The sequence below is a fragment of the Podarcis filfolensis genome (genome assembly GCF_964270895.1).
Source record: "Podarcis filfolensis genome assembly, chromosome: 2".
Lineage (NCBI taxonomy): Eukaryota > Metazoa > Chordata > Lepidosauria > Squamata > Lacertidae > Podarcis > Podarcis filfolensis.
Window position 1 is genome coordinate 71,093,065 of NC_139605.1, and position 27,184 is coordinate 71,120,248.

General features: G+C 45.3%; 1 protein-coding gene and 1 long non-coding RNA gene across 2 annotated transcripts in view; both read left to right on the top strand.

Moving 5' to 3' along the window:
- LOC310756383 overlaps positions 1–27,184 on the top strand; it is a 56,501-nt gene that overhangs the window by 17,302 nt on the left and 12,015 nt on the right. The gene's annotated exons all lie outside the window — the stretch shown is intronic.
- On the top strand, positions 366–2,300 carry POU4F3 (POU class 4 homeobox 3; the record flags this gene model as incomplete). The annotated part of the gene is made up of 2 exons (XM_083600244.1): positions 366–485; positions 777–2,300. The coding sequence occupies 2 exons, from the start codon at positions 366–368 to the stop codon at positions 1,767–1,769; spliced, it is 1,113 nt and encodes a 370-aa protein (XP_083456370.1). The 3' UTR covers positions 1,770–2,300.

The window sequence follows — 27,184 nt, forward strand, 5'->3', positions numbered from 1 at the left end:
GAATCCCTGTCACAGTCGACGGGGCGGCCTTTTTTAAAAATGGCTTTTGGCAGGATCCTTCCCAGCGCCTTAGCTGGGGACCCCCTGCTTGGCTCCCATCCCTGGGGCTCCCCCCCCTTCCCTCTTGGCCGGCACCAGCAGCAGCAGCAGCACGCGTGCGCACAGGGTGCTGGTCCCATGGCAGGCAAGGCTTGTAAGATGAGTGAAGAAGCCGAGGTGGAAGCAGGCGCGGGGCGGGGGGGCCGAGGCGCAGCGCCGTGGCAAGGGAAGCGTTGTCCTTGAGCACCGCTCACTTTGACAGGCGCCCGCCAGAGAACCAGGGCGGCCTCGATGCCCGACGCCGCGTCCCGGCCAGGTGCGCCAAGATGCTGGGCATGAATGCCAAGGCGCCTTTCGGCGTGCACCCTGCCCTGCAGGAAGCCAAGTTCGCCAGCCTGCACTCCAGCTCGGAGGCGATGCGCCGCGTGTGCCTGCCAGCCCCGCAGGTACGTAGACGGAGCCTAGCGACTGCTCGAAGGCACATTTTCTGACAGGCCCGGCTTAATGTTTTTTTCATGTCTCCTGCACAATCTTTCTCCCTCTCTCTCTCTGCCTCTCCCCCTCCCTCTCTCTGATCCACATGTCTGTTCCAGCAAAGCATCTTGCGCCTTCATATTAATTTTTATGACTTGAGCTTTGAGAAGAGGAATCTCTGTGCTTGAGAGAGAGAAAATGTGTTTGAATGCCGACTTGACGGTATTCCCCACTGACGGCGCTCTGCGCGTTCTTGCTTGCAGCTGCAGGGCAATATATTCGGGAGCTTTGATGAGAGTCTGCTGGCCCGCGCGGAAGCTCTGGCGGCGGTGGACCTGGTCTCGCACGGCAAGAGCCATCCTTTCAAGCCCGACGCCACCTACCATACCATGAGCAGCGTCCCCTGCACGTCGGCGGCGTCCAGCTCCTCGCCCCCCGTGGCCATCTCGGCGCCCTCGCACCACCATCACCACCACCACGCGCAACATCCTCACCATCACCCGCACCATCCCCACCCGCACCACCACGCCGGGGCGCAGCACCAAAGCCTCGACGGCGGAGACCTCCTGGAGCACCTCTCTCCCGCGCTGCTGGGCGGCCCCGAGGCGGGCGCGGTGATGGCCGGCCCCATGCACCCTCACGCGCACCCACACCTGGGCGCAGCCATGGGCCACCTCCACCAAGCCATGGCGAGCATGGCGCACGCTCCTCCGCCGCCGCCTCCCTCGACGGCCCCGGTGCCGGCTCCCCACGCGGGTTTGCCTTGCCTGGGCGACGTGGAGTCGGACCCTCGCGAGCTGGAGGCGTTCGCCGAGCGCTTCAAGCAGCGGCGCATCAAGCTGGGCGTGACCCAAGCCGATGTGGGCGCGGCGCTGGCCAGCCTGAAGCTGCCCGGCGTCGGCTCTCTGAGCCAGAGCACCATCTGCCGCTTCGAGTCGCTCACGCTGTCGCACAACAACATGATCGCGCTCAAGCCCGTCTTGCAAGCGTGGCTCGACGAGGCCGAGGCCGCCTGTCGCGAGAGGAGCGCGCAGGCCGAGCTGCTGCGCGGCGCCGAGCGCAAGCGCAAGCGCACGTCCATCGCGGCGCCCGAGAAGCGCTCGCTGGAAGCTTACTTCGCGCTGCAGCCGCGCCCGTCGTCCGAGAAGATCGCCGCCATCGCCGACAAGCTGGAGCTCAAGAAGAACGTCGTGCGCGTCTGGTTCTGCAACCAGAGGCAGAAGCAGAAGCGCATGAAGTACTCGGCGGGGCACTGAGAACGCCAAGGGGCACCAAAGACCACAGATCACATACATATATCTATAGCTATATCTATATAGATCTCTATAGATGTTGCTCGACGGCAACAGGGAGCGGAATAAATGGATCTCTGCAAGGACAGCCCTACCGAGCCACAAAGCCATGGACCTTAACCAACCAACAAACGCTTCCTTCTTTTCCTCTGGCCATCGGCCGCCTGGTTTATTTATTTTATTTATTATTATTATTATTACTATTTATTGCTTATTAATTATTTTCATCATCATCATTCAGTTGGCACAGCTTACTGTTGTTCCTCCCTGCGGGAGCGGCTGCAAATCAAAACTACTAACCATCCAAAATAAAACGCGCGCACACACAAAATGTTTGTTTCTCCCCCCAACTTCCAAGCCATCCTTCCCCGTTTCATCCTTCTGGGTTTCTCTTCTCACCCGAGTGTGTGTCTTCCGGCGTCCCAGAGAGTGTATGAAACTTGTCATTTTTGTTGGAAGAGTTTAAACTCGAGAGGTACTGATTTCTTTTTTAAATTTTTTTTTTTAAATGACGCAATAAGAACGGCAGTGGTAGATGCAGTTCGGAGGGGGAATAAACCGCATCTGGATTTATGCAGAGAGAGGTGGGGGAGAGAGAGAAGACCGGGAGAGAAGAGAATGAAGATTTATTCAGATTTTGTGGATTTGTATCGGTGGGCAGGGGGAGGCTATTTTCTGAGAGTCCGCTATTGTAATTTGAAGCCAGGTTTGGGTAGCTTTTGTTGCTTCACCGCCTTTTACATGCTTGGTCAATTGCATGCTGTGGATAACTTAAAAAAACGAAAAAACAAAACCCGATTCCTTCTTAAAAAGCGGAGGTGGGCCGAGCTTTATTTTTAACAGCGAAATGACTTGGTCTTCTTTTTCAGACACACACACACGCATGCCTATCTCCAGATGCAGTATAGTTCGTTGTTTCTTGGGTGAGGAGAGAGGAAGGAAGAGGGGGTTATCTGAAATAAAACCATGCCGAATGGAAATCTTTGTTGGGGAGTGGGGGAGCTTGCATTCCCCACCCCCCATCAAGACTCGTGGATGCGTTTACTTTTTTATTTCCATGGGTCTTATTTCCAAACACGTGTTGAAAGATCATACTGAGCCAGCAACAAGTAATAGATTTTTGCCTGAGGTGAGCCACTGCATCCACATGGCGTAACGTGTCTGCCCACCCCCCCCCCCCGCCGGCCAAAAGGCACCTCATCCCGGTCAAAAAGTAAAACTCCCCTTCTAGTAAGGAAAACTTTCACCCGCGCAGGGCGATCTGCAACGCTAACTGCATAAAAGCTCATTGGAACTGGAGTTTACTGGGTCTAGCGGGCTTGAAATCCGAGCTCTTTCACTTGAGTCTGTTGAGTCTGAGTCACTTTAAAAGAAAAACAACAACAACAGATGTGAGACTTTTTATTGCACCTCCGAAAAGAGTTTACTTTTGGCGCACTGCGGAACCCATTTTGAACTGAAGACAGTCCCGCAGGAGTTTTTAAAATATAGCTGTCAGTCCTCGTCCGGGCTTTGATCTAAACATGTTTCTGCACTAAGTAGAGAGTTCTTTTTGCAAAATGTCTTGTCTGTATTTGTATCCGCCCCTCTCCTTGGAAAATTTATATTTCCTCCCTGTAATTGGGGCATTTTGTCCACTCCTGTCATCTCTACACCTTTCTCTTTGTCACTAACTTTCTGCCCCCGCCTCCCTGGAAAGACATTCTGAAATTTCTCAAATAAATGATGCTTTATTTTTGAACCTGAACTGAAGTTTTTTTTCTCCCTCCCCCGCCCCCACGACTGTTTTGTGGGTTGATCTTGTGGTTCATCTTGTTTTCTGTTTAGATGGAGAAGTGGGGGGGGGGGGCAGAGAGAAACATTTTTAGGCGCGCTAAAATGTTTCTGTGAAGCGAGTGATATTTGTGCCAGAAAAGAGAGAGTGTCACATCTTGCCTGACATCTTTTGTGACATTGTGGTTGACCCCAATATAAGTATTGCTGAACTAGATTTGCCAAATATTTTCCAAATATTTTCCTATACGATGTACTCCGAGTTCAGAGGGGCTAACTCATCGGAAAAGCGTTACAGGGTTGCAGCGATAAGGGTCAAGCCGTTCCTTAAGATTATTGTATGTACTGTATTACGTTATACCTAATTTCGGCCCCCATCTTCTTCCTAGAAAACCAGTTCTTTCTTCACATTATATCATACTTTGACTGTTAATGATAACACTTAATTCTCATCCCTACATCTGACGTATTTTTGTTTTGATGCATTTCTTGCCGCTGTTCCCACGTGCAAACTTTTTTATTGGATGGTCAATGTTTTGGAGAGAGAGAGAGAGAGAAGTACTCTAATATAACAACATCCCTTGCCAAAATCTTAAAACTTTCTTGTGGTAAAGCCTACAGAGCCCACTAATGGTGAAAATAATTTCGCAGTTCATTAAAAAAAATAATTCAAATTTTATTGCTTTTATTTATTAAAAAATAAAACAAAATACCGGACTGATTGTTTTTGTAATAAAGTTTAGCCGAAGCCCTTCTCAGCAGGACAAGGACGGAACTTCTTTGTCTGAAGTTTCATTGAGAAGGAAAGAAATCGCTCAAAACAACTGTATCAAAGGTTGATTTGGAATTCTGCTTAAAAGGAAAGTAGGGCTTTTGTTTATAAATCCCCGAAGCACCTTAAAGGATTAAAAATTAATGCTCGAACCGCAGCGATCTTCGGAATGTCTCGCCCTTGCATATCAATGAATATCCAGCAACAAAACTCCGACCACATTCTGCTTCCTTTGAAAAAATAACAAGAAAAGCTCCTTACTGAGTGGTTTTTTAAAAGTTTTTTTTTTTTAGTCCCATGAAGAAAATCGTAAGAAAGAGCATTAAACTCTCCTTCAGCGCCCTGGTTTCATTTTGTTTTCTCAGCGAGCCCCAATGATTTCCCCCAATCAAATGTCCTTTAATAATAAATGCCCTTGTGTCATTACATTATATTGTGGGTTCTGAAATTTTAAAATAAGGTTGATGAAATATTAATTGGATAACGTAGTATAAAAGGGGCAGAAAGCAATGCTGCCTGCATCCTGTCTCTGCTATCCGCTTGGATTTCAAGAAATACTCTTTTCAGGGTTGGTGGCGGTTGTTTTTATTTAAAAAACAAACTAACAGGTAAGAGGCATTTAATGATTTTAACATTCCTGCTTACTTAGCCTGCTGCATTGCTGTATTTTGAACGTAGCCTCCTGTGTTATTTGGTTTTTGTGTGCTCCCCTTCTTTATTATAGTCTGCCTTCCTCTTAAGTCCAAAGGTAGCTTTGCTGCTACCTAGTGCTCCCCCGGCTCGGGAGACTTTTCTTCTTCGATTTTCTAGGTAAACATCCAGTTTCTATGAGGATTTGCTTTAATAGAACCGCATTCAATTTTAGGACAGGCTTAACAAATTCTCTAGTTCTCGCTCTCTTTCTTCGGATACGATCCCGGGATCTGAAGAGTTTCCCCAAAGTCACATGTCAACAGAAACAGATTTTTGAAACTTTTTTGAAACTCAGTTGGCCTTCCAAATTTGATGTTCTCAATTTCAGCACCTGGACAGCTCCCTGCATAGACAGACTATCCATTTTTTAAAAAACAAAACAAAACACGATTACTATTAAGCCATCCTCAGGGCATTCCACTTCAAGAACGCAACTTTCTTGTCCACGGAGTTTCCCATATTTAATCCAGAGGATGTGCTTTTGGAAGGGATTTCTTGATGTACGTCCCTTAAAAAAAAACCTCATATTTTATTGATAAGCAGCTGTTGTACTTTATTAGCTTCTTCCTTTCTTGTGTGGATTGCCACGAACCGCGCTGCGCTGCATTTAGCCTGTCTCGCAAAGGCAGGCAGGTAAGCAGACTGCTACTTACAATGGGTTAGAAAACAGGAAAGGGGAATGACGGGAGCGATGGTTTCTCATTGACTGTTGCCAGATATAGCTTGCAGTTTGGTGAGTTTTATATTGCCCATCGAGCGGATGTTTCGGGAAGCAAGTTCAGAACTTATAAGGTAAAGCAGAACAAAAGCGATTCTGGGAAAGAGAGAGAGACTCAGAGAAAGACACACACACACAGAGAGGGGGGGGTCTGTTACCCTTCTTAATTTTTAACACGTGCAGAATAGTGCCAACTGCCAATGTTAAAGGACTTGTAATTGGACAATAAATGTCTTATGCCTGGATTTCGATTAGTTGTCTTGAGGGGTCCCTGTCCATTCTTCTGCTATAGGTTCCCATGCATTTTCATTCTGATGTAAGCGCAAGCGGGAGCTTGTCCTTCAGTCTCTTTTTTACCCCGAGTCCCATTGTGCAGAGTAAAGGCTTGTCTTCCCTTTCCACCCGCAATTTCCCATGCGGTGATGAAATCAGTCTCAGCATCTTTCAGCTTCTGTGCACTTTTTGTTTGTTTGTTTGTTTGTTTGTTTGTTTACGCGTCCAACATCTAAGTCTCGTACATGCCTACTTAGAAGTAAGCCCCGCTCATAAGGATGCAAAAGGGTTGCAGCTCAGAGGGCCAGAATCTATCTAGCAGCTGGTTTCTGTGTATGAAGAGAAAGAATTCAGAACTTCTTCTTCTTCTTCTTCTTCTTCTTCTTCTTCTTCTTCTTCTTCTTCTTCTTCTTCTTCTTCTTGTGATGGGCTACAAAAAACTATGATATGTTCGTTCCTGCCGATATTTATTGTTCCCCTCAGTTGCTTTATAAAGTAGAAGGAAACAGTAGAATTCTCTCTCTCTCTCATAATATGGTGGCCGATGTGAGTGTGCAGATGGTATTCCTCCCATCACGCCTTCCCCTCTCGCTTTTTCATTGAATAATCGAATTGTAGAGTTGGACTATGCAGGACTCTTTGGCCCAACGTGGGGTCCGAACTCACAACACTGTAATTAGGAATCTCGTGTTCTACCGACCGAGAGAACCATACACCGAGTCAGACAGCACATGGTCTGTCTCCACTGACCGGCAGCGGCTCTGCAGGAATCCAGGCAGGGCTGTCTCCCAGTCCAGCCCCGCTACCTGGAGAGGCCGGGAAGGAACGTGGAACCTTCTGCATCCAAGAGAGATGCTCTGCCAACGGACCAGGGGCCTGACTCAGCAGAAGGAAGGGCGCCTATGCTCCTTCCTCTGGGTGTGACTCTCCGAGTCCTGCGGGCCTGCTTGCCTCCTCCCTTGCGAATCCACTGAGTGATCGCGTCTCATGCACCAAAGGGGCGGAGGGATCCCTCCACCCTTCCCCCACCTCGCCCCCCGCTGCCCGGATCAGCCTCTCCCAAGGCACCTCCCCTCGTAATTGCCTCTGCTCCTCTGGGCCAGCCGGGGCTAGAGTCGCGCTGGGGGATCTGATCAATTAGTCATTAAGCGGCTCCATTAGCTTCCTGATAGAAACGCCCCGTGTCAGTTTCCTTGTTTGTGAATGAAAGCATTCATTATGAGCGCCGCGGAGGGGCAGGGCGGCGGGAACCTGATCCGGCCAGGCGGGAGGGGAGCGGGGAAGGGGACCCAGCGCACAGGCAGCGCCATTCCATCCCGAAAGGAAGGCTTCCTTTGACCACAACTTCCAGCCGAGCGTCTTCTGGTCTCTTCTTCCAAGCCAGACGCGAGAAGAACGAGGCTGCCATCCCCCACACCCCACTCCTTGGAAAGGAAGCCCTGCGGAACTCACAGGGACTTGAGGAAACATGCCCCAGCCATAACAGGAGAAGCGATTATGGGTTAATTTAGGACGTTTTAAAAATCCAGTTGGACCATTGATTCGTTCTCCGTCAGAAGTCCATGAACTTTGAAAAGGCTTCTTGCTTGCCTGGATGTAGGATAGACTCTATCCGATAGAGTAGGTGGGTGGTCTGTAGAAACTAGCCTACTGGACAAAGGTGAATTTGCATTCATTGCATTCACTGCCCACTTCTGCATCCAGTCCTGCCTTCCACTGGCATGTGGTCCCTGGAAGTCGCCCAGAAGGGAATTATGGTCCACCGTCTGAAAAAGGTTCCCCGACTCTGTTTTATTCAATATTAATAACATCTACCAAATAGGTCTATATTTTAGAGAGCAGAGAACTTGCAGGGTTTGTTTTATTTTGGTCATGGCGAGTCTAAGTGCTGTCTGAGCCAGAAAATCTTAATGTCGCTCCTATTTCCATTAACTAATGGAACACAGCAATAACACCAACACACACACACACACACAGAGAGAGAGAGAGAGAGAGAGAGAGAGAGAGAGAGAGAGAGAGAGAGAGAAATTATCCACAATAAACCCTACTGGATCTAAGGGGGACTGTGGAATAACTATCCTGGGTAGATTGTGCCCTCTGGGTCAGAAAGATCTGTCTGTCGCTCACTCTGCCAAACTTTAGTGGCACCCAAATATGCCATTTGAATCAGTCGCTCTGCTTTGCTTCCTGGTAGAGACTGCCTGTGCTTTTGGTGCTGTTCTTGCAAAACTGAGAGACAGTGAGGTATAGCGCTTAGGGTTTTAAGAGTAAGGCCTCAGAGTCCAGGGTTCAAGCCATGAAGCTCACTGGGTGACCTTGGGCCAGGCTCCATATCAAAGCCTAGCCTACCTCACACAGTTGTTGTGAGGATGAAATGGGAGAGAGGGAGAACCAGTTACGCTGCTCTGAGCACTTTAAAGAAAGGGTGGGGTATACATGAAATAAATGAATAGATTGGGAGACACAACACAGAATCTTGTGTATGCCCAGGAGAGTAGTTTCCAACTCAAAGAGAAAACTTAACATTCCCAGTAATGCTGCCTCACCCGTGAGATAAGAGTCTCATCTCCATGGTGGTCGAGTCAATCCTCCAGATGGAGATATGATAGTAGTGTATGAACCTTATAGTGTTCATTTTTCTACTGTTCATGAAAGACATTTGAAGAAAGTGTGTGGCCTGCTGTTTCTTGAATAAGAGAATGAAAGATGTGTGAGTCCTACAAAAGACCAAAGTTCTATACACATTCCAGTCAAGGAGTTGGTCCATCTGGACATTTTGCTGCTCTGTAAGAAGTTTTTCTTGATGCAGACATGATTACAACATGACAGCAGTCAGGAAAGACTGTGCCATTTCCCCCCTGATCTGACAGGACAAGGGGACCAGAGAAGGACAGGGAGCCTTTTACCCTGTTATGGTTGTGTAGGAATGTGGGCAGGTGCAGCTTGACATGCAGTACAAAAGTGTGGAAGAGGATCAGATGACACTCACATTCCCTTACCACAGTCTTCTCTGTTTGTTAGCTCAGTTTGCTTGCAAGTTCACCAGCTCTTGACACAGAGAAAGAAGAGAAGTTTGCCAGTTCCGATTTATCACAATGTTTCCATAATGCAGGGGTTGCCAACAGAGTGCCTGCGGGCACAATGGTGCCCTTGAGATCTCTGCAGATGCCTTCTGAGCTCCCTGTCTCCTTCCATCTCTCTCTCTCACACACACACCTTAGTCAGAATGAAAAGCTGGAGGAAGTTTATTTATTATTAAGAGATTTCTATATCATCCTTCTCCAAAAATACACAGGTTAGTTTACAACAAAATAAAGCAATATACAACATACTACGTAATATTATTCACAGGAACTCAATTAGCAGCAGCATAATTTGAAAATGACTTAACCCACAAACCTCTACAAACCTGACCATAAAAGGGCCCAATTTAATGAACATAAAGTTTGGGTGAGGCACATTTCAGAGGGGAGACATTCCACAGAGGTATAGTCACATGTTTTTCAAGGCTCAGTTTGATTCTACTGGATTTGATCCCTTCAAAAAGCAAAGTGTGTGTGTGTGTGTGCGTGTGCGTGTCTGTGTCTGTGTGCTTTCCCTCTTCCTGCCTCTCTTTCTCTCTGTGTAGGTGATCTGGGGGAGGGGTGATAGATGTGACCAGAGGGGCTGTCACCCATAGCACTTGCTCAAAAATCCAAATGTGCCCACAGACCTAAAAAGGTGCTTGGCTCTGCTGTAATGCAACTTATTAAGAACCCTAGTTTTATCCACATAGTCATCTTTCTGAATTTTAAAGTTAATTCACACACATGCACCTTAAAAGAAGAAAGCATACATCCCTTTAGTTTAAGCTCTCACTTGCATCACCAGCCTCTTTGCTTCTTATGGATGGTACTCCACTGCTTTTGACAGAACTCGGACAGGCAGACGTTTAGCAGTGGCAGGAGGAGAAGAAGCTTTTCCTAGGAAAAGTGATGAAGTGATGGGGGAAACTCCATCTGCTAAATGTCAGGCTGCAGTTAAAAGACCAGGAGCAGGGCCAGCCAAAGAGTTTGCAACTGAATCAAAACTGAATGCCTGCCTTTAATACAAGGAGTGGATTGTAGCTGCACATAATAACTGCTTTGGGATTAACCCCCCTCCCCCCTTTCTTCAGGGAGAGAATTCCTTCAAAAGTAAGAGAGCTATCACCTCTAGGCAAGCATGATGGGATGAAGCCAAGAGTTAATCATCAGCTCAAACGTTAGGCTGCAATTCTGGAGAGATCTCAGGGTATATAATTAAAACATAAGACAAGGCAGTCTGTATCAACCTGATTTGGTGAAATGAACCCACTTCATCCAGTCAGATAGATAGTTAACATATGCCTCAACCTCAGGTTGCATTTGCCCCAGAGTCAATTTTTCTGTTGATAGGGTTCCTGTATGCTCTACAGCAACATAACAAGTATACATTCAGCAGGTGAACCTTCCAGGCAAAAGCAGTGGTGGGTGAAATCTTCACCTGCTGAATTTCTGCCTGTTGTGAAGCTATTTGATTTCTCATGCTTATCCCATGCTTCCTCCAATGAACTAAGATGGGTTTGCAAGAGTTTTCTCATTTTAGCCTGACTGTGAGAGAAGTTAGGCTGAGATTCAGCAAGGAGCATGAGGCTATTCAGTTTCATAGCTGAGAGGTTCTTGAAAGGGGTGGGGAGCTGGCTGGGAAGGTGGCTCATCATCACTGGGTTCAATCATTGTTTGGTCCCCACCATAAGCACCAGCTTCCTTGGCAGGAGCAGCTGGATCTGGGAAGCTGCCCACCATTTGCATTTCCCGCATTGCCTCCCAAGCAAAGCAGAGTGCTCCATGGCACTGTAGGAAATTTGAGGAGTTGGGTGGCTTCCTAGATTAAAGTGCTGCTGCCAGATAAGCCTGTGGCAATGGAAACAGCTTACCAGGAGTGCCAACACAGGGGCATCAGTCCCTACCAGGAGGTTTGGGGAGGAGAAGTGGTCCAAGGATATTGGGTGCTGATGGCAGCTGTGCTATAGCTCAGTGCAAAAATATGCCATAGGGATCTCAGATGCACAAGTATCAGCAACTCTTACCCTTCCTCCCGTACCCTAGCTGCTTCATATAAACCTCACTATGTCTCACTCCCACACAACATTTGAACTCATACTTTGGAGATTTCTTCATGGTTGCAGAAGCATGGAGAGCATAATGTTGTCTCATACCTGTATTGTTCTTGCTTAAATAGGAAGGATCTATCTGTGTGTGTGTGTGTGTGCGCGCACGCGTGCATGCATCTCTGTGTGTGTGTGTGTGCACACACATGCACGTGCGCGCGTGCGCGCACACACACACACGCACACACACACACACCTTGCTAAATCACTGGTCATGGAAGCACAGCAAATGGATCTATGGCAATACCTGTGCCATATATTGCAAATTAAATCAGCTGGATAGCTCAGTTGCTTAGAGCATGCTGCTGATAATGCCAAGGTTGCAGGTTCGATCCCCATGCAGGACAGCTGCATATTCCTGCATTGCAGCGGGTTGGACTCAATGATCCTCAGGGTCCCTTTCAACTCTACACTTCTTTGATTCTATGATTACTAGCTTGTCCAATGTAAACAGCTAAGAACATAAGGAAGAGCTTATTGGATCAGACCAATGACCCATCTAGTCCAGCATCCTGTTCTCACAGTGGCCAACTAGATGCCAATGGGAAACCCATAAGCAGGATTCAAGCACAAGAGCACATTCCCTTCCTGTCATTTTCAGCAACTGGTATTTGGAAGCATCACTTCCCATCATGGCTAGTAAGTCTTTGATAACCTTTGATCGCCCTCTCCTCCATAAATTTGTCTAGCTGCTAGCAGGAAGCATATGCATAGCTTCCATTGTGGAGTAGGCATTGGTTTTCATTATCTGTAAGATAAAGTGCTTCTTTGTGCATTCTCCTTGCCTTGCCAACCATCTGGGCCAGGACCTGCTGAAAACTCCCATACAACTAAATAAGTTGTAAGTTTCTTCAGCTGGTTGTTTCATCAGTGCCGACAGCTCTACTTTCAAACTGAGTGTTACCTTGAACTTTCAAATTAAACATTACTTTCGATAGACTCTGACATGCAGCGTAAGAGAATAACACTTCTTTGAAGCACAGAGACCAAGTGAGAATTACCAAGACCTGGCACACTGGTGAATTTTTCAAGATCTGTACAGATTCAGAATTGAAAATAAGAGCCAAGCTGGAATTTGATGATATCATTAGAAAACTTGTAAGGCAGAAGCAAAAGCTGTTTTTGAGCTTGAGAGTGTCTCTAGTGAGCCAGAAGTGTTGAAAATGAGCAATGCCCGTGTGATGCCAACATAATGGTGGACATTCACATAACTTAAGGAACCCAAGGCAGCTCCCAGCTTTACCTGGAGATGCTGGGGATTGAACCCAAGACCTTGTGCATGCAAAACAGATGCCACACCCATCCTCCTTAAAAATCTGAATGCAGCACTGAGAAAAGCTGGGTTCTGTGACTTGTATCAGTAATGCAAATTAAGAAAGATTCCATGTGCTTGGTTAGATTCTGTTACTTGCTCAGCATCTGATAGTCAGGGAGAGGAACTATATAGTGCTCACAATTCAACCACTTATCTCATTTTGAAATGAGTGAACATGAACATGAAATTTATTACAGTCATAGACCAGCTTGTGAAACACAAATGGAACTACAATCCCAATAGCAAAACAAACATTTAAAACAATATACAACAATGGATTTCAAGTTTAAAAGTGCGATAGGCATATAAACACATAAAAACTTTAAGATAAACTACCTTCCCCAGAAGGGGACGCGGGTGGCGCTGTGGGTAAAAGCCTCAGCGCCTAGGACTTGCCGATCGCATGGTCGGTGGTTCGAATCCCCGCGGCGGGGTGCGCTCTCGTTGTTCGGTCCCAGCGCCTGCCAACCTAGCAGTTCGAAAGCACCCCCGGGTGCAAGTAGATAAATAGGGACCGCTTACCAGCGGGAAGGTAAACGGCGTTCCGTGTGTTGCGCTGGCTCGCCAGATGCAGCTTGTCACGCTGGCCATGTGACCCGGAAGTGTCTGCGGACAGCGCTGGCCCCCGGCCTCTTAAGTGAGATGGGCGCACAACCCTAGAGTCTGGCAAGACTGGCCCGTACGGGCAGGGGTACTTTACCTTTACCTTCCCCAGAGTTGGTCACGACTGGACCTAATGGTCAGGGGTCCCTTTACCTTTACCTTACCCTAGAGAAATGACTCAGAGTCGCCCGTGGATCCGAGTTTGGGAATTTTCTTAACAAACTAGATTGAATCTCATTGGTGCAGTTAGGTAATTTTATTTAGACTTTGGAGACATCCTGGTCTTACCTGGGGTAAGTAGCAAGCCAACCTGGATGTTTCTGAGGGGCTTCTTGCTCATTCTGCTAAGAGGGACTCTGTGCTTCTACCCCCAAGAGTTCTGACCAAATGGAACCATTGTCTTAATTCATGGGAAGGTATTCTGAGCTCTCATACACTTTTCACGGATGACCATTATCATAATGAAAGATGCAGATGTGATGTCCAAAACCTCAGCCCATGTTGTTTTCCTCTCCTACTATATTATAGGCTTATCAACATATCAGATGCAGCATATCCGTTCCCTGATATCATTACATCGTGATTTTCCCTCCATTTAAAAAATATTATTTGCCTTATCGTCATTCACTAAAGTGGAGAAAAGCACAGTGTAACGATGCCAGGACATGGATAACTTGTCCTCCACATTACAAAGGAGGTAAAAAACAATTGTACTCCCCAAAATTGTCATCGCAATTCTTTCTTAAATCCTTATTAATTTTGCTGAATCTTTTTAATTTTGCTGTCACATATTGTCCAAATGTTTTTGCTGGTTGATTTAATTGCTGGATGATTTAACAGTATTTCATATTCTGTACTTTCCACCCAGTGATATTTGATACTGGAAAGTTGATCATTTATAGGATTTGGTAGCTAACATGCAATGGTGTATAGTATTTGGCAATCTGGAAAGCTGATACCCTGCATTATATTGAGTGGAAAAAAGACTGAGGTGGTTTTAGTCCCCTGCTGCATAACCCATTTCAGAAGATGGATGGAGGAATGTGACCCTGTTAGTTCTCCTGAATTTCTTACAATAATGATCACATTATAAAATAAATTTTTCTCTGGTGATCAATATTCTGGGCAGGGCCAAGTTTGTTTGTTGTGTGTGTGTGTGTGTGTGTGTGTGTGTGTGTGTGAAGGCAATGGATGACATACAGGCAGAGAGTGAACGAGCATGCAATTGAACAGAGAGGGATCCTCTATATGAGCCACTAACAACTGATTCCTCCTCTCCCTGTTCCCTGCTTGTTTCCTAATATCCTGCGCTGTGTCTCCTGAGGACAGCACATGGGGGATGAAAGCAAAGAAAGCCAAACACGCCATCGGCGGCATTCACTCAATTGATTTTTACACAAAATTTGCCTTCATGCTCGAAGGATGGAAAAATGATCCCATTAATAATAAATCATGAAAACAAATGTGGGGAGGAAATCAATAGAGGCACATTTGGTGTCATAGGGAGATGAGGAGGAGAACTGGGGAAAGGAAATCTCACTACATACATCAGATTAGCAGCACTGAGGTGTTGCTCTTGTTACATAATGCAAGGACTCTGCCTCTTTCCATTATATGCATTTTGGGAGTGTGCTCAGGAGAAGAAGCTGCCACAGCACAGGTAGAAAGTGATGCACACTTCTCTCCACAGGGCAGCATTTCGGAAGCAGGCCAGCTAATCCCACAGTGGGAAGATTCAATTGAGAATGAGTAGAAAAAGAGGGGAGACCTACAAGTGAGCAGTTAAATCACCCGTCACTTCATTTGTAGTCAAGCCTTGCGGCTGCCACTTTCTTTCCGTCCAAATAGGTAGACTAATAGAAGAAATGAAATTATATAACAGTTCTTTCCCAAGCGACCCAAAACTTTTACATTGAGATAATCCATAATTTGAGAAGATATATTCAGTATCCATCAGTTTATTTGACTATACAGTATTCCGACAATATTCCAGGATTCCAGCTGAAGAGACTCAGCATTCACAGCTCTATCCTTCCTGCTTCAGTCTAACCAGTGTCGTTGGGTTTTTTTTGTTCTCACTTGTTGTTTCAGCTTAATCAGTCTTGGGACACTAAGCACATTTTGCCACAGGCATAACTGAGCAAACACTGGATATTCCAATCCTATCCACTCTCTGTTTGTTATCGATGTTAGAAATCAGCAAACTGAAGTAGTGTTTTTAGTGCTATTGGAACTTGCAGATATCAGAATTTGCATATGCCAAAGTGTGTGTGTGTGTGTCTGTGTTTAACAAGCCTTTCCTTTCTGCAACTGAGGGTTTGGATGCAGAAATAAATGAGACAAGAGAGAGTTACTAAATGTTCTATAGACAGAGACAGGCATATTCTCCAAGGATGCTCTGTTGAATGGAGTGAGGTCAGATCCAACATGGGGACACGTGCAAAAGAAACTTCACAGCTCCACAGCATGAGCTGTCCTGTGCCTTGAAGTCTGCATGATGAGATGTCATGGTTTTGGCATGGAAAAGGAAGTACCTTCCCACACTTTTCTCCACTCTGATTTTATACTAAAGTGGCATTTCTCAAGCTTTTTGAACTTGGCTCCTCCCCTCACAATTGCACACAAATACCCAAAATAGCAAGGCAGCATTTCTAGAAGGAAGCAAAAGTTCTTTTTATCATTCTCACCGTATGGTTGCTCCTAATCCTATCCTGGCTGGCTGTTGAGTATGTTCCTTATTGTGAGATTGTACATAAATGATTGAAGAGTGTCATATATCCCTATTTACTGACAATCAAAATGTACAAGTTGGAAAGGAAAACCTGCCATCACTTCCCCAAAGAGAACAGCATTTGGATAATGTAAAGTTCCTGAATGATTCAGTGATGGGTTTAAAACAATAGGGTTTTGTTCTGTATAGTTCTGCTTTGGACTTTCGGGAGAGGCTTGCCTGCCCCAGCCTTCATATGAACATATGCCAGAGCTCCAGGCCCTGAAGCCAATAACAATTCATGGGTGGTAGCCAACTAAGTCATACTCAGAGTAGACCCATTGAAATAAATGGACTTCAGTTACTTATGTTTATTGATTTCAGTGGGTGGAATTACCCACTGAGCATGATATGCATTGGCTATCACCCAAGAAGGTATTGAAAATTGATTTGGCCATTGTCTGAGCTAGATTAATTTATGATGTTTGATGCTCCCAACTGGCAAGCAGGTTGCATGTGCAGGTAGCAAAAAATTAGCCTCTCACTTTGTTCAACATGCCTTACTAGCTGATGGCATAATTTACATGCTGTGCAAAAATTTTTAGAGCGGTTTAAAAAATCATGAAATAATATTTTTTTTAAAATATAAAACCACAATCTTATAAAACAGCAAGCAAGCAAGCAAAAAAACAAAAACAAAACAGAACCCAGGGAAAAAGACTCATCAGTTCAAAACTAGCTAAGTTTGGAAGCCCTGGGAAAATATATAGGTATTTGCATGACACTGAAAAGATAGCAAATTTAGTGTCCTGTTATCTTTTGGAAGAACATTCCCTACACCTGGTGCCGCCACTGAAAAGGCCATCTGTGCTGATCACATCTGCCTAACTTCAGAAGACGGAAGGACTCAGAGAAGGGCCTTTGATAAAGATTTTTTGTTTGTTTTGCTAACTACTTTTATTTTCATTTCTAATACACAAAAAACAATAACAACAACAAAGAGAAAGAGGAAGAGAACGGCTCAAAGCAAGAAAGGAAAAGAAATGGGTTACTGCAGATTATCCTGAGTTGTTTCGTTTCCGCTGTTCTTATTTTTGGAAGAGAAATATTGTAACTAACAAGTTCATAGGAGCAAGTTCAGATACTTCTGCACCCTCTTTTACATTCGCCATTGCGTAGGCCTTGAACAGAGGTTAATACATTTCTTGATACACTGGGAACTGGCATTCCCAGCATGTGCACCAAAAATACTACTTTCCTCTGCTAGGCTAGCGAATGCATTTGTGAAAGCAGTCTTTTGCAACTATTCGCATGAGTAAACCCACTAATTTTGCAGACTCTGAAGAGATGGTGGTCTGAGTATGAAAAATGTGTGAGAACTTCATATTAAATAATGACCACAATCAACAAAGATGCTCCACTGTGTAGGGGCAGCAAAGTACCCCAGTCTCATGGTGAGAAGTAGAGACCAGTCGTTTGAGCCTTGTTCTGTAGAATAAGATTCATGTAGCTTGTCACCCTTATATGGGGTTGACATTTAGCTGGCCTCATCATTACCCTTGAAAAGCAGCCAGATCAAATCTTGCCGCCAAGGGAAGGTGGGAGAAGATTTGCAGCAACAACAACATTAGTGTAAATTCCATATCAAGCATTAATAAAACATGTTCCCTGGGACTCGTGTACAGCTTGGATCCTGAGGAAAACATAAAAAGATAGCACATCCTGATCAGACATTAATATATTTGGGCTTCCCCTGCACCACCTCAGTTTAAAAAGGAAGACAAGAAAGGAGATTGTAGGTACTCCTTTCATATGCATAAAAAGCAACGCCAAAAGTAGAGATTGCAGTATTTATGGGAGACAGGCGAGCATCTCTTTCATGTCTGGTGTTTGAAATTTCTTTCACAGTTACCTGTGGGAAAACAATGCACAGAGCTCACCCGAATATGCTGTATAATTCACACAACTGGAACTACATAAAAAAAAAAAAACAGCCCAGAAGATAAACCCACTAGAAGAAGAGCAAATGTGATTTAGAAAGGGAAGATTACACGTTTGGAGTTCCAGACACAAGTTAGATGTGCATCAGTCTGTAAAGTTGTTCTGCTGTGTATGAGGTTCTAATATCAAAGTATACTTCAGCTTATGCTGACAGCAAGACAATGCCTAGGTGACTTAGCCTAGGGCAGGCACGTGGTAGATGGCTCTTTTTCTGCTTTTGTAACATAGGGAAGATCTTTTCCTTTCGTTGTGTATCTGCAGTGCACGCCCTTTTGCTGCCCATGAAGAACAGAGGGTGGAGGGAGGAAGTGGAGCGATTTAACTACAATGATTTAAATGTTAAGTCCTCTAAATTCAAATGCTTTAAATGTTTAAAGGAAGGTAATTTAGGGCCAATTCATGCATTATGAAATAACACTGACTGTGCTGACAAGAGCATCATAAAGCAGAAATGGATTATGTGTGCAGCGGATATTTTTTGTGAGCAGGGATATCTGCAAGAGCCCTATGTCAACAATTCCTGCTGTGTCTTTTTGTGAATACCCATTATACTGCTCATGCCAAAACGGACCATGCACTGGGGAAGCATGCACACAAGCTGTTATCTGTGCAAACCTGGGCTATTTTCTTCCATAGGGCACATGATTTCATGGAGCAATCTAAGCAGTTGGTGAGAAGGGAGAAAAAATCTCCATGGCCCTGGCGTCAGACTTGGGAAGGGTGCAGGAGGGGAGAATACATTTTCAGTGTTTGTGTTTTGTTTTGTTTTGTACTGTCCTGCCAAAATGCCCAAGGCAGTCCTGCTCAATGCCAACCTTCTCAAATACTTTTGCAATCCTGCCTGGTTCATATCTCTTTTGTTATTACCATTCATGAGAAAATGTTAATCCTGAATTTATGGTAAATGTTCATATTAACACATCATTTATTCTTCAAAACAATTCACTATGCTATGATTACTGTCGCTTATCCCAAACCTAATCTCTCTCTCTCTCTCTCTCTCTCTCTCTCTCTCTCTCTCTCTCACACACACACACACACACACACCCCTTTAGACAGGGCCATCTTTAGCATATGTGCCCCCAAATTTGGTTTAGCCACCCCAATTTTTTTAGGGGGGGGGATGAACTCAAAGTTGTTGAGCTTCTTTTGGGAGGGGGGAAGCCAAAGTTGTTGACACTATGGACTAACAGAGCAATGGAGGAGGGGGGCAGAAACTTTCGCTCCATTGCTTTTCACTGCCATCGATCAAGAGGGACCAGTATACAGTAGGTATACATTTGGTGCTCCCCAGAATTCAGTGCTGGGGTGCACCACACCCCTTGTACCCCTGGGTTATGACAGCCCTGCCTTTAGACCTCTGTGCCCTATTAAGGGAACAATACAACCTTAACGGGGAAGCCATCTGCGGGGTCCCAGAAAGTGGGGAAAGTACCACTCCTCTGGCAGAGATATTAATGTGTCAACACTCACCAGCAGGAAGTCCCCAGGACTAAGGCCTCGAATTCTGCTGGCATAAGTGTTCCCCTAGTCAGGGGTGTTGCAAAGGGGGGCCGGGGGGGGGTGCGCCCCGGGTGCCATTTCTGGGGAGGTGACAAGAAGGCACCCTGCGGGGAATCGCAGCAGCATGAGCAGCCATTGTGCGGCCGCAGCCACATGTGGAGGATCCTCCGTTCGCGGCTGCAACCGTGAGCAGAGGATCCCAGCGCCGGTGATAAGCAGCTATGTACAGTGCATGTGTGGCATCGCATGCATGCGCTGTACATAACGATGCCAAACATGTGCTGTACATAGCGGTTTGCCTCCGGCGCCGCTTGAGCGCCGTACGGATGGCGGTTAGATCCCTCCGTCACCACTATAGCCACATGTAGACGATCTTCCGTTCGCGGCTGTAGCGGCGACGGAGGGATCCCAGCACCGTTTGTACGGCACTGGAGCAGCGCCACCGGCAAACCATTATGTACAGCGCATGTGCGGCATTGCTACATACGGTGCATGCATCGTACATAGCGACAGCACACATGAGCCCTATGTAGCGACGCCCCGCCCCAGGTGTCATGACGCCTTCGTTCACCCCTGCCCCTAGTGCTGTTCTGCCAGCAGAACAGGGCAACATGACCCAACATGGTCCCAAACTTTGGGTTGAAGCCTAAAGGTCCTGGACAGCTAACAGTTGCATCCTCAGCATCCTCCAGAAGAATGGTATCCTCATGTCCATGTGGATCTTATACACCATCAAAGACTAAGGCTACATCGGCACCATGCTTTTAAAGCACTATTTTATTACTTTAACAGTCATTGCTTCCCCCCAAAGAAGCCTAGAAACTGTAGTTGGTTATGGGTGCTGAGGGTTGTTCGGCAACCCCTATTCCTTTCACAAAGCTGCAAGTCACAGTGTGGTTTAGCAACCAACCCCTCTTCACAGGGAACTCAGCACCCTTAGCAAACCACAGCTCCCAAGCCATGACTTAAACATGATTTAAATGTGTGGTGTGGACGTGACCTTGGAGTTCTAATTGCCTCTGTCAGTCATAGGCCTGGCAGCATACTTAGGGGATATAGTTAGAGACACATCCTCACCATGCTTTTGGAGGGAGGATACAGAGGTGTAGACCAGCCTATTGTACAAAAGTAGTATTTATGTCAGTTGCTCTGTCCACTTTTGCTTCTGATCCCATTCCCACCTACCACTGGCAAGGGCCCCTTCAGAGGTTGTCCAAAAGGGAAAGTCGCCCTCATGCTGGAAAAAGGTCTCTAGCCCCCACCGATAGAAGGGCTTCTTCTATGAGTTTAAGAAAAATGTCAGCAAGCTTATGCTGATCTTCTTAAACAAACGAACCTACACAGAAAGAGGTGAAGAAAGTTTATTTTGACATTGTTTCTTAGGAAGCTTATTTTGGGAGACTTATTAGGACACAATTTGAGAATCTCAATGACAAAGGTAATCCTCAGGAATCGGCCTCTGTTTTCAGTGCTATCACAGATGATGATGAGATAGGCACCCGCATGATTGTCCCCAAGATGGAGACAGCCAAGATCATTTTACATGAGTATACAAAAACAGCTGCTAGATACAGAACAAATTTTGGGCATCAACAATCATGACAGAATTCAGCATTAACAGTCTAGTGAGCGATGAAAGGTGCTATGGCCTATCCATTATCCGAGCCATCCATATCCCTGGATTATGTTACAGTATAATGATTTCAATATACATTAAAGAACAATTCTGCATCAGCTGAACAGCTGGGGAATGGGGGGCAATTTACGAGGCTTGCCTGCTGAAATCAATAGACTCATTGATAGCACTGAGCTTTAAATCTAGCCTTAGTTGACCTGAAAGATATCAGAATCTTATCTTTGCATGACGTGAAATTATTGTCAGCTAACTTCAGGAACAAAAGGATTTTTGAGCCAATACAAGCAACAAGTTTGATAGCTTGGCTGTTCCAAAAGAGTTGTTGCATTTGTTTGCTTTTTCTAAACACCAGCATAGCTTAGTTCGCTGTCTTTATGATATAACAAATTAAATTGTTCCTCATTTCATTCTCTTCTGAAAATCAAAACTTAAAAACCTGTCTGATCTGTGCTTTAACCTGCAGCACAGCTGGCTAGTTTTGTCCTAGGGGAAAGGAATGTTGGAAGAAAGCTGTGTTTTGTAGAACTGCAGATGTACTGCATAAGCCTGGAATCTGTTCTTAGTGTCAACTTTACCAAAAGCAGTCTACCATCTGGAGTATGTCCACACCCTTCTTTTCTTTTATAGCAAATTTCCTTATGGTGTCAAAGAATAGCTTGGAAGCATGTGAGAAATGCCGAAATAACTGGCAGCAATATCCTTTATAGGGTTTTCTGAAGATGCAAGGAAATGAATGTGTGTGTTTTTTCTTAACACATGACTCAACAGGTAGAAAAAACAACACCCCTTAATCAATAAGCAGTTTTACTAGAAGGCTGGCCTGCACAACTTGTATCCCACCAAGCTGAATGCTCCCCACCAGCCATGTACAGTGTCCTATCAGGGACTATCAGGGACTCAGTAAGCACCTTATTTTTTGCTACTGCTGCCAAAACAAAGGGATGACCCTGTGTTTGGCAGCTGCACTGCATTAGGAACACGAAAAGCTGCCATATGCCATCAGACCATCAGCTCATCTAGCTCAGTATAACATGACTGGTCGTGGCTCTCCAGGGTTCCACCTAGGGGACTTTCCCAGTCCTAACTGGAGATGCTGGGGATCTGTAAAGCAGATGTTCTACCACTGAGCCACAACCATTCGTCATTCAGTTTCATGGCTCACGTGTTGCAAAGCATAATTCAAGGAAAGGCTGGAGGGTGTCAGAACAGGGACTTATAATCACTCCAGGCTTATAACATAGTGGATGTCAAATGTATTGCTCTGGTGGATTTAGGGGAACATGACTGGTTTGGTTGCACTGGGTGTGGAGCCTTGGGGGCACCATTGGGGATGCTGCAACGATGATTTAGAATGGTGCACAAGAAGCAGAGGGGCACTGGATTTTGGTGCACAGCAGACCGCTGGAATCTGAGTCCCCAGGATCTGCCACTGCCTCTTCCTTCCCATGTTTGCAATAGCTAATTAGGAGGGCAGATCATGCCACTTCAGCTGTGCTGGCAAACCTCCCTTTGGCTGAGTCAGGTTTTTACCTGCCCTACACCTGTTGTCATAGGTGTGACTTGGCCAAAATGGAACAGGAAAGCCTGGCAGGCTTAATTAGGCCCATGGGCCAGAGGTTCCCTACCCAAGGCCTAGGGATTCCCACATGCAGATCTCTCACTGCTTTCCTCAACTGTACCATGAAAGCTGTTGCCACTGAAAAATCATACTGATTCTCATCAAAGAAAACACAGCACCTTTGGGCATCTTACAGACACAAGTGTCCTTGTTTTCCCATGAGCTCAGGAATCCTGCACATGTTTTTCTGTTCATTAATTTCAACGTCTCCTCATGCAACTTTTTCTTCCAAGTCAAATAACAGAGCACAAAACACGTGTATCTTTTACATCAATCATTGTTTTCTCATTTGAAATGCACGAAACTGGTGGACAGATCCTTTTCTTGGTTATCTCTTCCATGTGTTTTATCCTAAGTCTTATTCTTCCCCAGCAGGTGTGCGTACCCCATTCTTCATCTAATAGATCTGTGTCCCACAGCATCCTATCCTTTCAATAACTTTTATTCCGTGAACTGTCCCCCTCCCCCCCCCGAAGTTTTGAAGAAGATGACGCCCAAGAGGAGCCAATCACCCAAGGAAACTACAAAACAATCATTTGCAGGGCACACCCCTCTCTGAGCTCCATCCTGTCCCTGAAAAAGCAGAATGCGTGAATCGAGAAACAAGGGGAAGGAAGGTTCATGCAAATGCAAAGGACAGAGTGATGTCCTCGCTTGAATTCCCCCAATGTCAGGCATTTGTCATTGTTTGGCAAGCTTCAGAAATGAGAGTGATGGCTAATGATGAGGCGACAGCAAACAGAGTCCCTGGTGGTCCGGACAGCTTGTTTCTCCTCCATTACACTGAGAGAGCCTGGCAGCCGGCAGCCAGAGACCAGCACAAGTTGAAGAGCCATCCTATGGAGCTTTCTTTCTGCCTTTTCTTTTTATCTCTTTGTTTGGATGCATAATGAAGTTGAGACAAAATAGGGAAACGAAACAGGCAGGGGGATTTGTTCTGCAGCAGCTACAAACCTGTGAAAAGTTAGCAATGCAGACAAGAGTCTCAGGGTAAGAGACACCTGGGGAAATGCCATGTTTCATGCCATGTCCTTGTAGTGTGTGGCATGGTGAAGGAATAGGACTTTAAGCCATTTTGTGAATACTTTTTGTTCAGCAAGGTTTATAGCCTGACTACTTGATCAAAAAATAAATAGATCTCCAAGCATTTTACATAAAATAGTCATTAAAAATAACAATTAAAACAGTAACCAAATAAAAATATGTCAAGCTGTAGAAAAGATCAACAGATTTTTAAAACAAACATGATAAAAATCACTTTTAATGTGCTATAGTCATAGATCTATCTTTGATGAACTTGCATGATCATTTCGAAAGGAGTTTCCAACTCAAGAAATTACTTATTCCTCTTGGCTTCTGCTCAATCCTGCCCCACTGTCACTCAGCTCTACAGCTCACACTTAGCACAACTTCCCTCTACAACTGATAAACACACTTAACATCAGGATGTTGTTGTTTAGTCGTTTAGTCGTGTCCGACTCTTCATGACCCCATGGACCAGAGCACGCCAGGCACTTCTGTCTTCCACTGCCTCCCGCAGTTTGGTCAAACTCATGCTGGTAGCTTCGAAGACACTATCCAACCATCTCGTCCTCTTTCGTCCCCTTCTCCTTGTGCCCTCCATCTTTCCCAACATCAGGGTCTTTCCCAGGGAGTCTTCTCTTCTCATGAGGTGGCCAAAGTACTGGAACCTCAGCTTCAGGATCTGTCCTTCCAGTGAGCACTCAGGGCTGATTTCCTTAAGAATGGATAGGTTTGATCTTCTTGCAGTCCATGGGACTCTCAGGAGTCTCCTCCAGCACCATAATTCAAAAGCATCAATTCTTCGGCGATCAGCCTTCTTTATGGTCCAGCTTTCACTTCCATACATCACTACTGGGAAAACCATAGCTTTTACTATACAAAGCTTTGTTGGCAAGGTGATGTCTCTACATTTTAAGATGCTGTCTAGGTAGTGACACTAACACTAACATCAGGTAGTGAGACTGAAATTTGCTACACTGGTGTCTGTCTACAGAACATGATTTTATGACAATGAAATCCCCTGTATGCCTGGGTAATTGGCTGGGTCCATTTCAGCAATGCTAACACTGCTGGGAGGAGAGAAATTGCCTGACATAAGTTGGTAGGGAAAGGAGAAAGAGTGGTGCCTGCTGCTCCCTGAGGAAAACATTAAACATTTTTTAAAAAATATGCTTAATTTACTATTAACCCAGGAGACAGAACATTTCTTCTCTCTCTGGAAAATACTGCACATTTTATAGCTTCTTAGGAAAGACTTTTAATTTTCCCCATCCCACTCTGAACACCTCAGAGAATGTACATTTCTAAGAGCAAAAAGCTATGTTGAATTTTAAAACAACAGACATGCAAAATCCACAGTAGGCAGAAGATGCTTGAGGTAAGGTGGCATGGACAGAGAAATTAATAACTTTGTTTGGCCCCCACCCCTGGCTGACTTACTGCTATTGCAATGGTGTGGGGATTATTCCTTTAAAATGTCAACATATCCCAGTCAGTTTCATCCATGTATGTGTGTATCTGCACTAGCACCATTTTGAACCCAAGCCGGGCCTGGTAACATCCATGGGCTCCAACTCCTTTCCTCTCCCACTTTGCTTCTTAACACCCTGTCAGATTGACACATAAACTGACTGCCACTTGCGATTTTGAAGAATGCTTTCCCAAGATGCACCTCAGCTGAAATGCCCCCGAGGAACAAAACAAAGATGAATCGCTTGGCTGAAAGGCATCTAGTGAACAATGAGTTTTATTCATTTGTATTGCAGCCAGGCTTGGAGCAAGCAGAGCAGCAGCACCAGGTTATTTGGCAACTAGTAGAGGAGGGAAGCCATCCTACAAGCTCAGCTCCCTGAACTAAAGTGAGCATGGGGTGCACGTATGGAGAGGCTAACTGGGACTATTTTAACCTGCGTTATAGGGCTGTTGTGGGGATTAAACACCTCTGCCCTCTGCTCCTTGGAGCAAGAGCAAGCTATAAATGTGATAAATATTTTAAAACATTGCAGCCCCACAGCACATGACTAACATTACCCCTCATTTCAAAACTATTTTACTGTACAGAATAAACACCCGAATTCTGGTATCCCTAATGGCCAATCTAGAGATGCCTGTGTTTATTCAGCACACTCTTTCCCTTTCAACTACAAAATGAGGGGAGACCTTTTTATATCAGCCTGAGAATCTGGGAAGGGAAGTGAAACTTGCCCTCTCTCCCACCTTGGATGCTTTAAGCTACATTCACCCCAATCCAGCACACACAATCCAGTACAGAACTAGAAGAAGCAGCTTAAAGCAGCGAGGTGTGGGATCACTCCTGAGTGCTCATACTGATATTTAAAAAATAGAGCCCTCCTATCCCCATAAGTAAATAGGCAACGATGCACATGGCATAAGGCATACCCTGCAACATTTCTCAGATGAAAATAGGGACATCCTATTCAATTATTATTATTATTATTATTATTATTATTATTATTATCATCATCATCATCATCATCATCATCATCATCATTATCATTATCATTATTATTTTATATGCTGCCCATATGCATAGCTGTCAACTTACAGATTTGAAAATAAGGGACCAGCAGCCAAAATAAGGGACCTGCAGCCTCACCTGTTCCAGGCACTCCAGTCTTCCTGTCCTCCTGCAGTCTAGTCAAACTCATGCTGGGTAGCTTCAAGAACACTGTCCAACCAACTTTGTAACCAGAGGTTCAACTGAATAGAATCTGAATCACACGCATCACAAGGCCTATGAAGCCTCAACTTAAGATGGCTCCCTGGCCTGGCTTTGCACTGCAAAGTTTGCAGCAGCACGTGCAACAAAATGGCGTCTAGCATTCAAAAAACCCCTCAGCTTGCATTAACTAGCCACACACAAGGCATGCAAGCTCCACCCCCCAGTCGTTCTTAGACTTCTTATTGGGTGAACAACACGGCCAAGCAACACAGTTGGAGCCTCCCTCCTCCCTGGCTAGCAGGGAGGGAGGGAGAGGAGCTGCTTCCTTTGAAATTTAAGGGATATTATTTAAGGGACATTTAAGGGACATCCATCAATAAGGGACAGCAGCGGGACATGGCGCTGGAATAAGTGACTGTCCCTTCAAATAAGGGACACTTGACAGCTATGCCCATATGGCTGGGTTTCCTAGCCACTCTGAATGACTTCCAACATGAATAAATCACAATAAAGCATTAAACATTAAAAAAAAAACTTCCCTTCAGATGCCTTCTAAAGGTTGTATAGTTATTTATCTCCTTGGCTTGGGGATCACATAGCCAGCTTTCTATGTTCCTATGGAACTCCCTCCAACTGGAGGCAGTGATGGCCACGAGCCTGAATGGCTTTAAAAGAGGAAAGAGGTTGGCAGAAGCATCACTAGGGGTTGAGCCAGTGGGCATAAATTCCAGGTGTCAAGTGCCTAAATCTCCACCCACCTCCAACTAATATATCTATCTCTATCTCTATCTCTATCTCTATCTCTATCTCTATCTCTATCTCTATCTCTATCTCCTATCTCTATCTCTATCTCTATCTCTATCTCTATCTCTATCTCTATCTCTATCT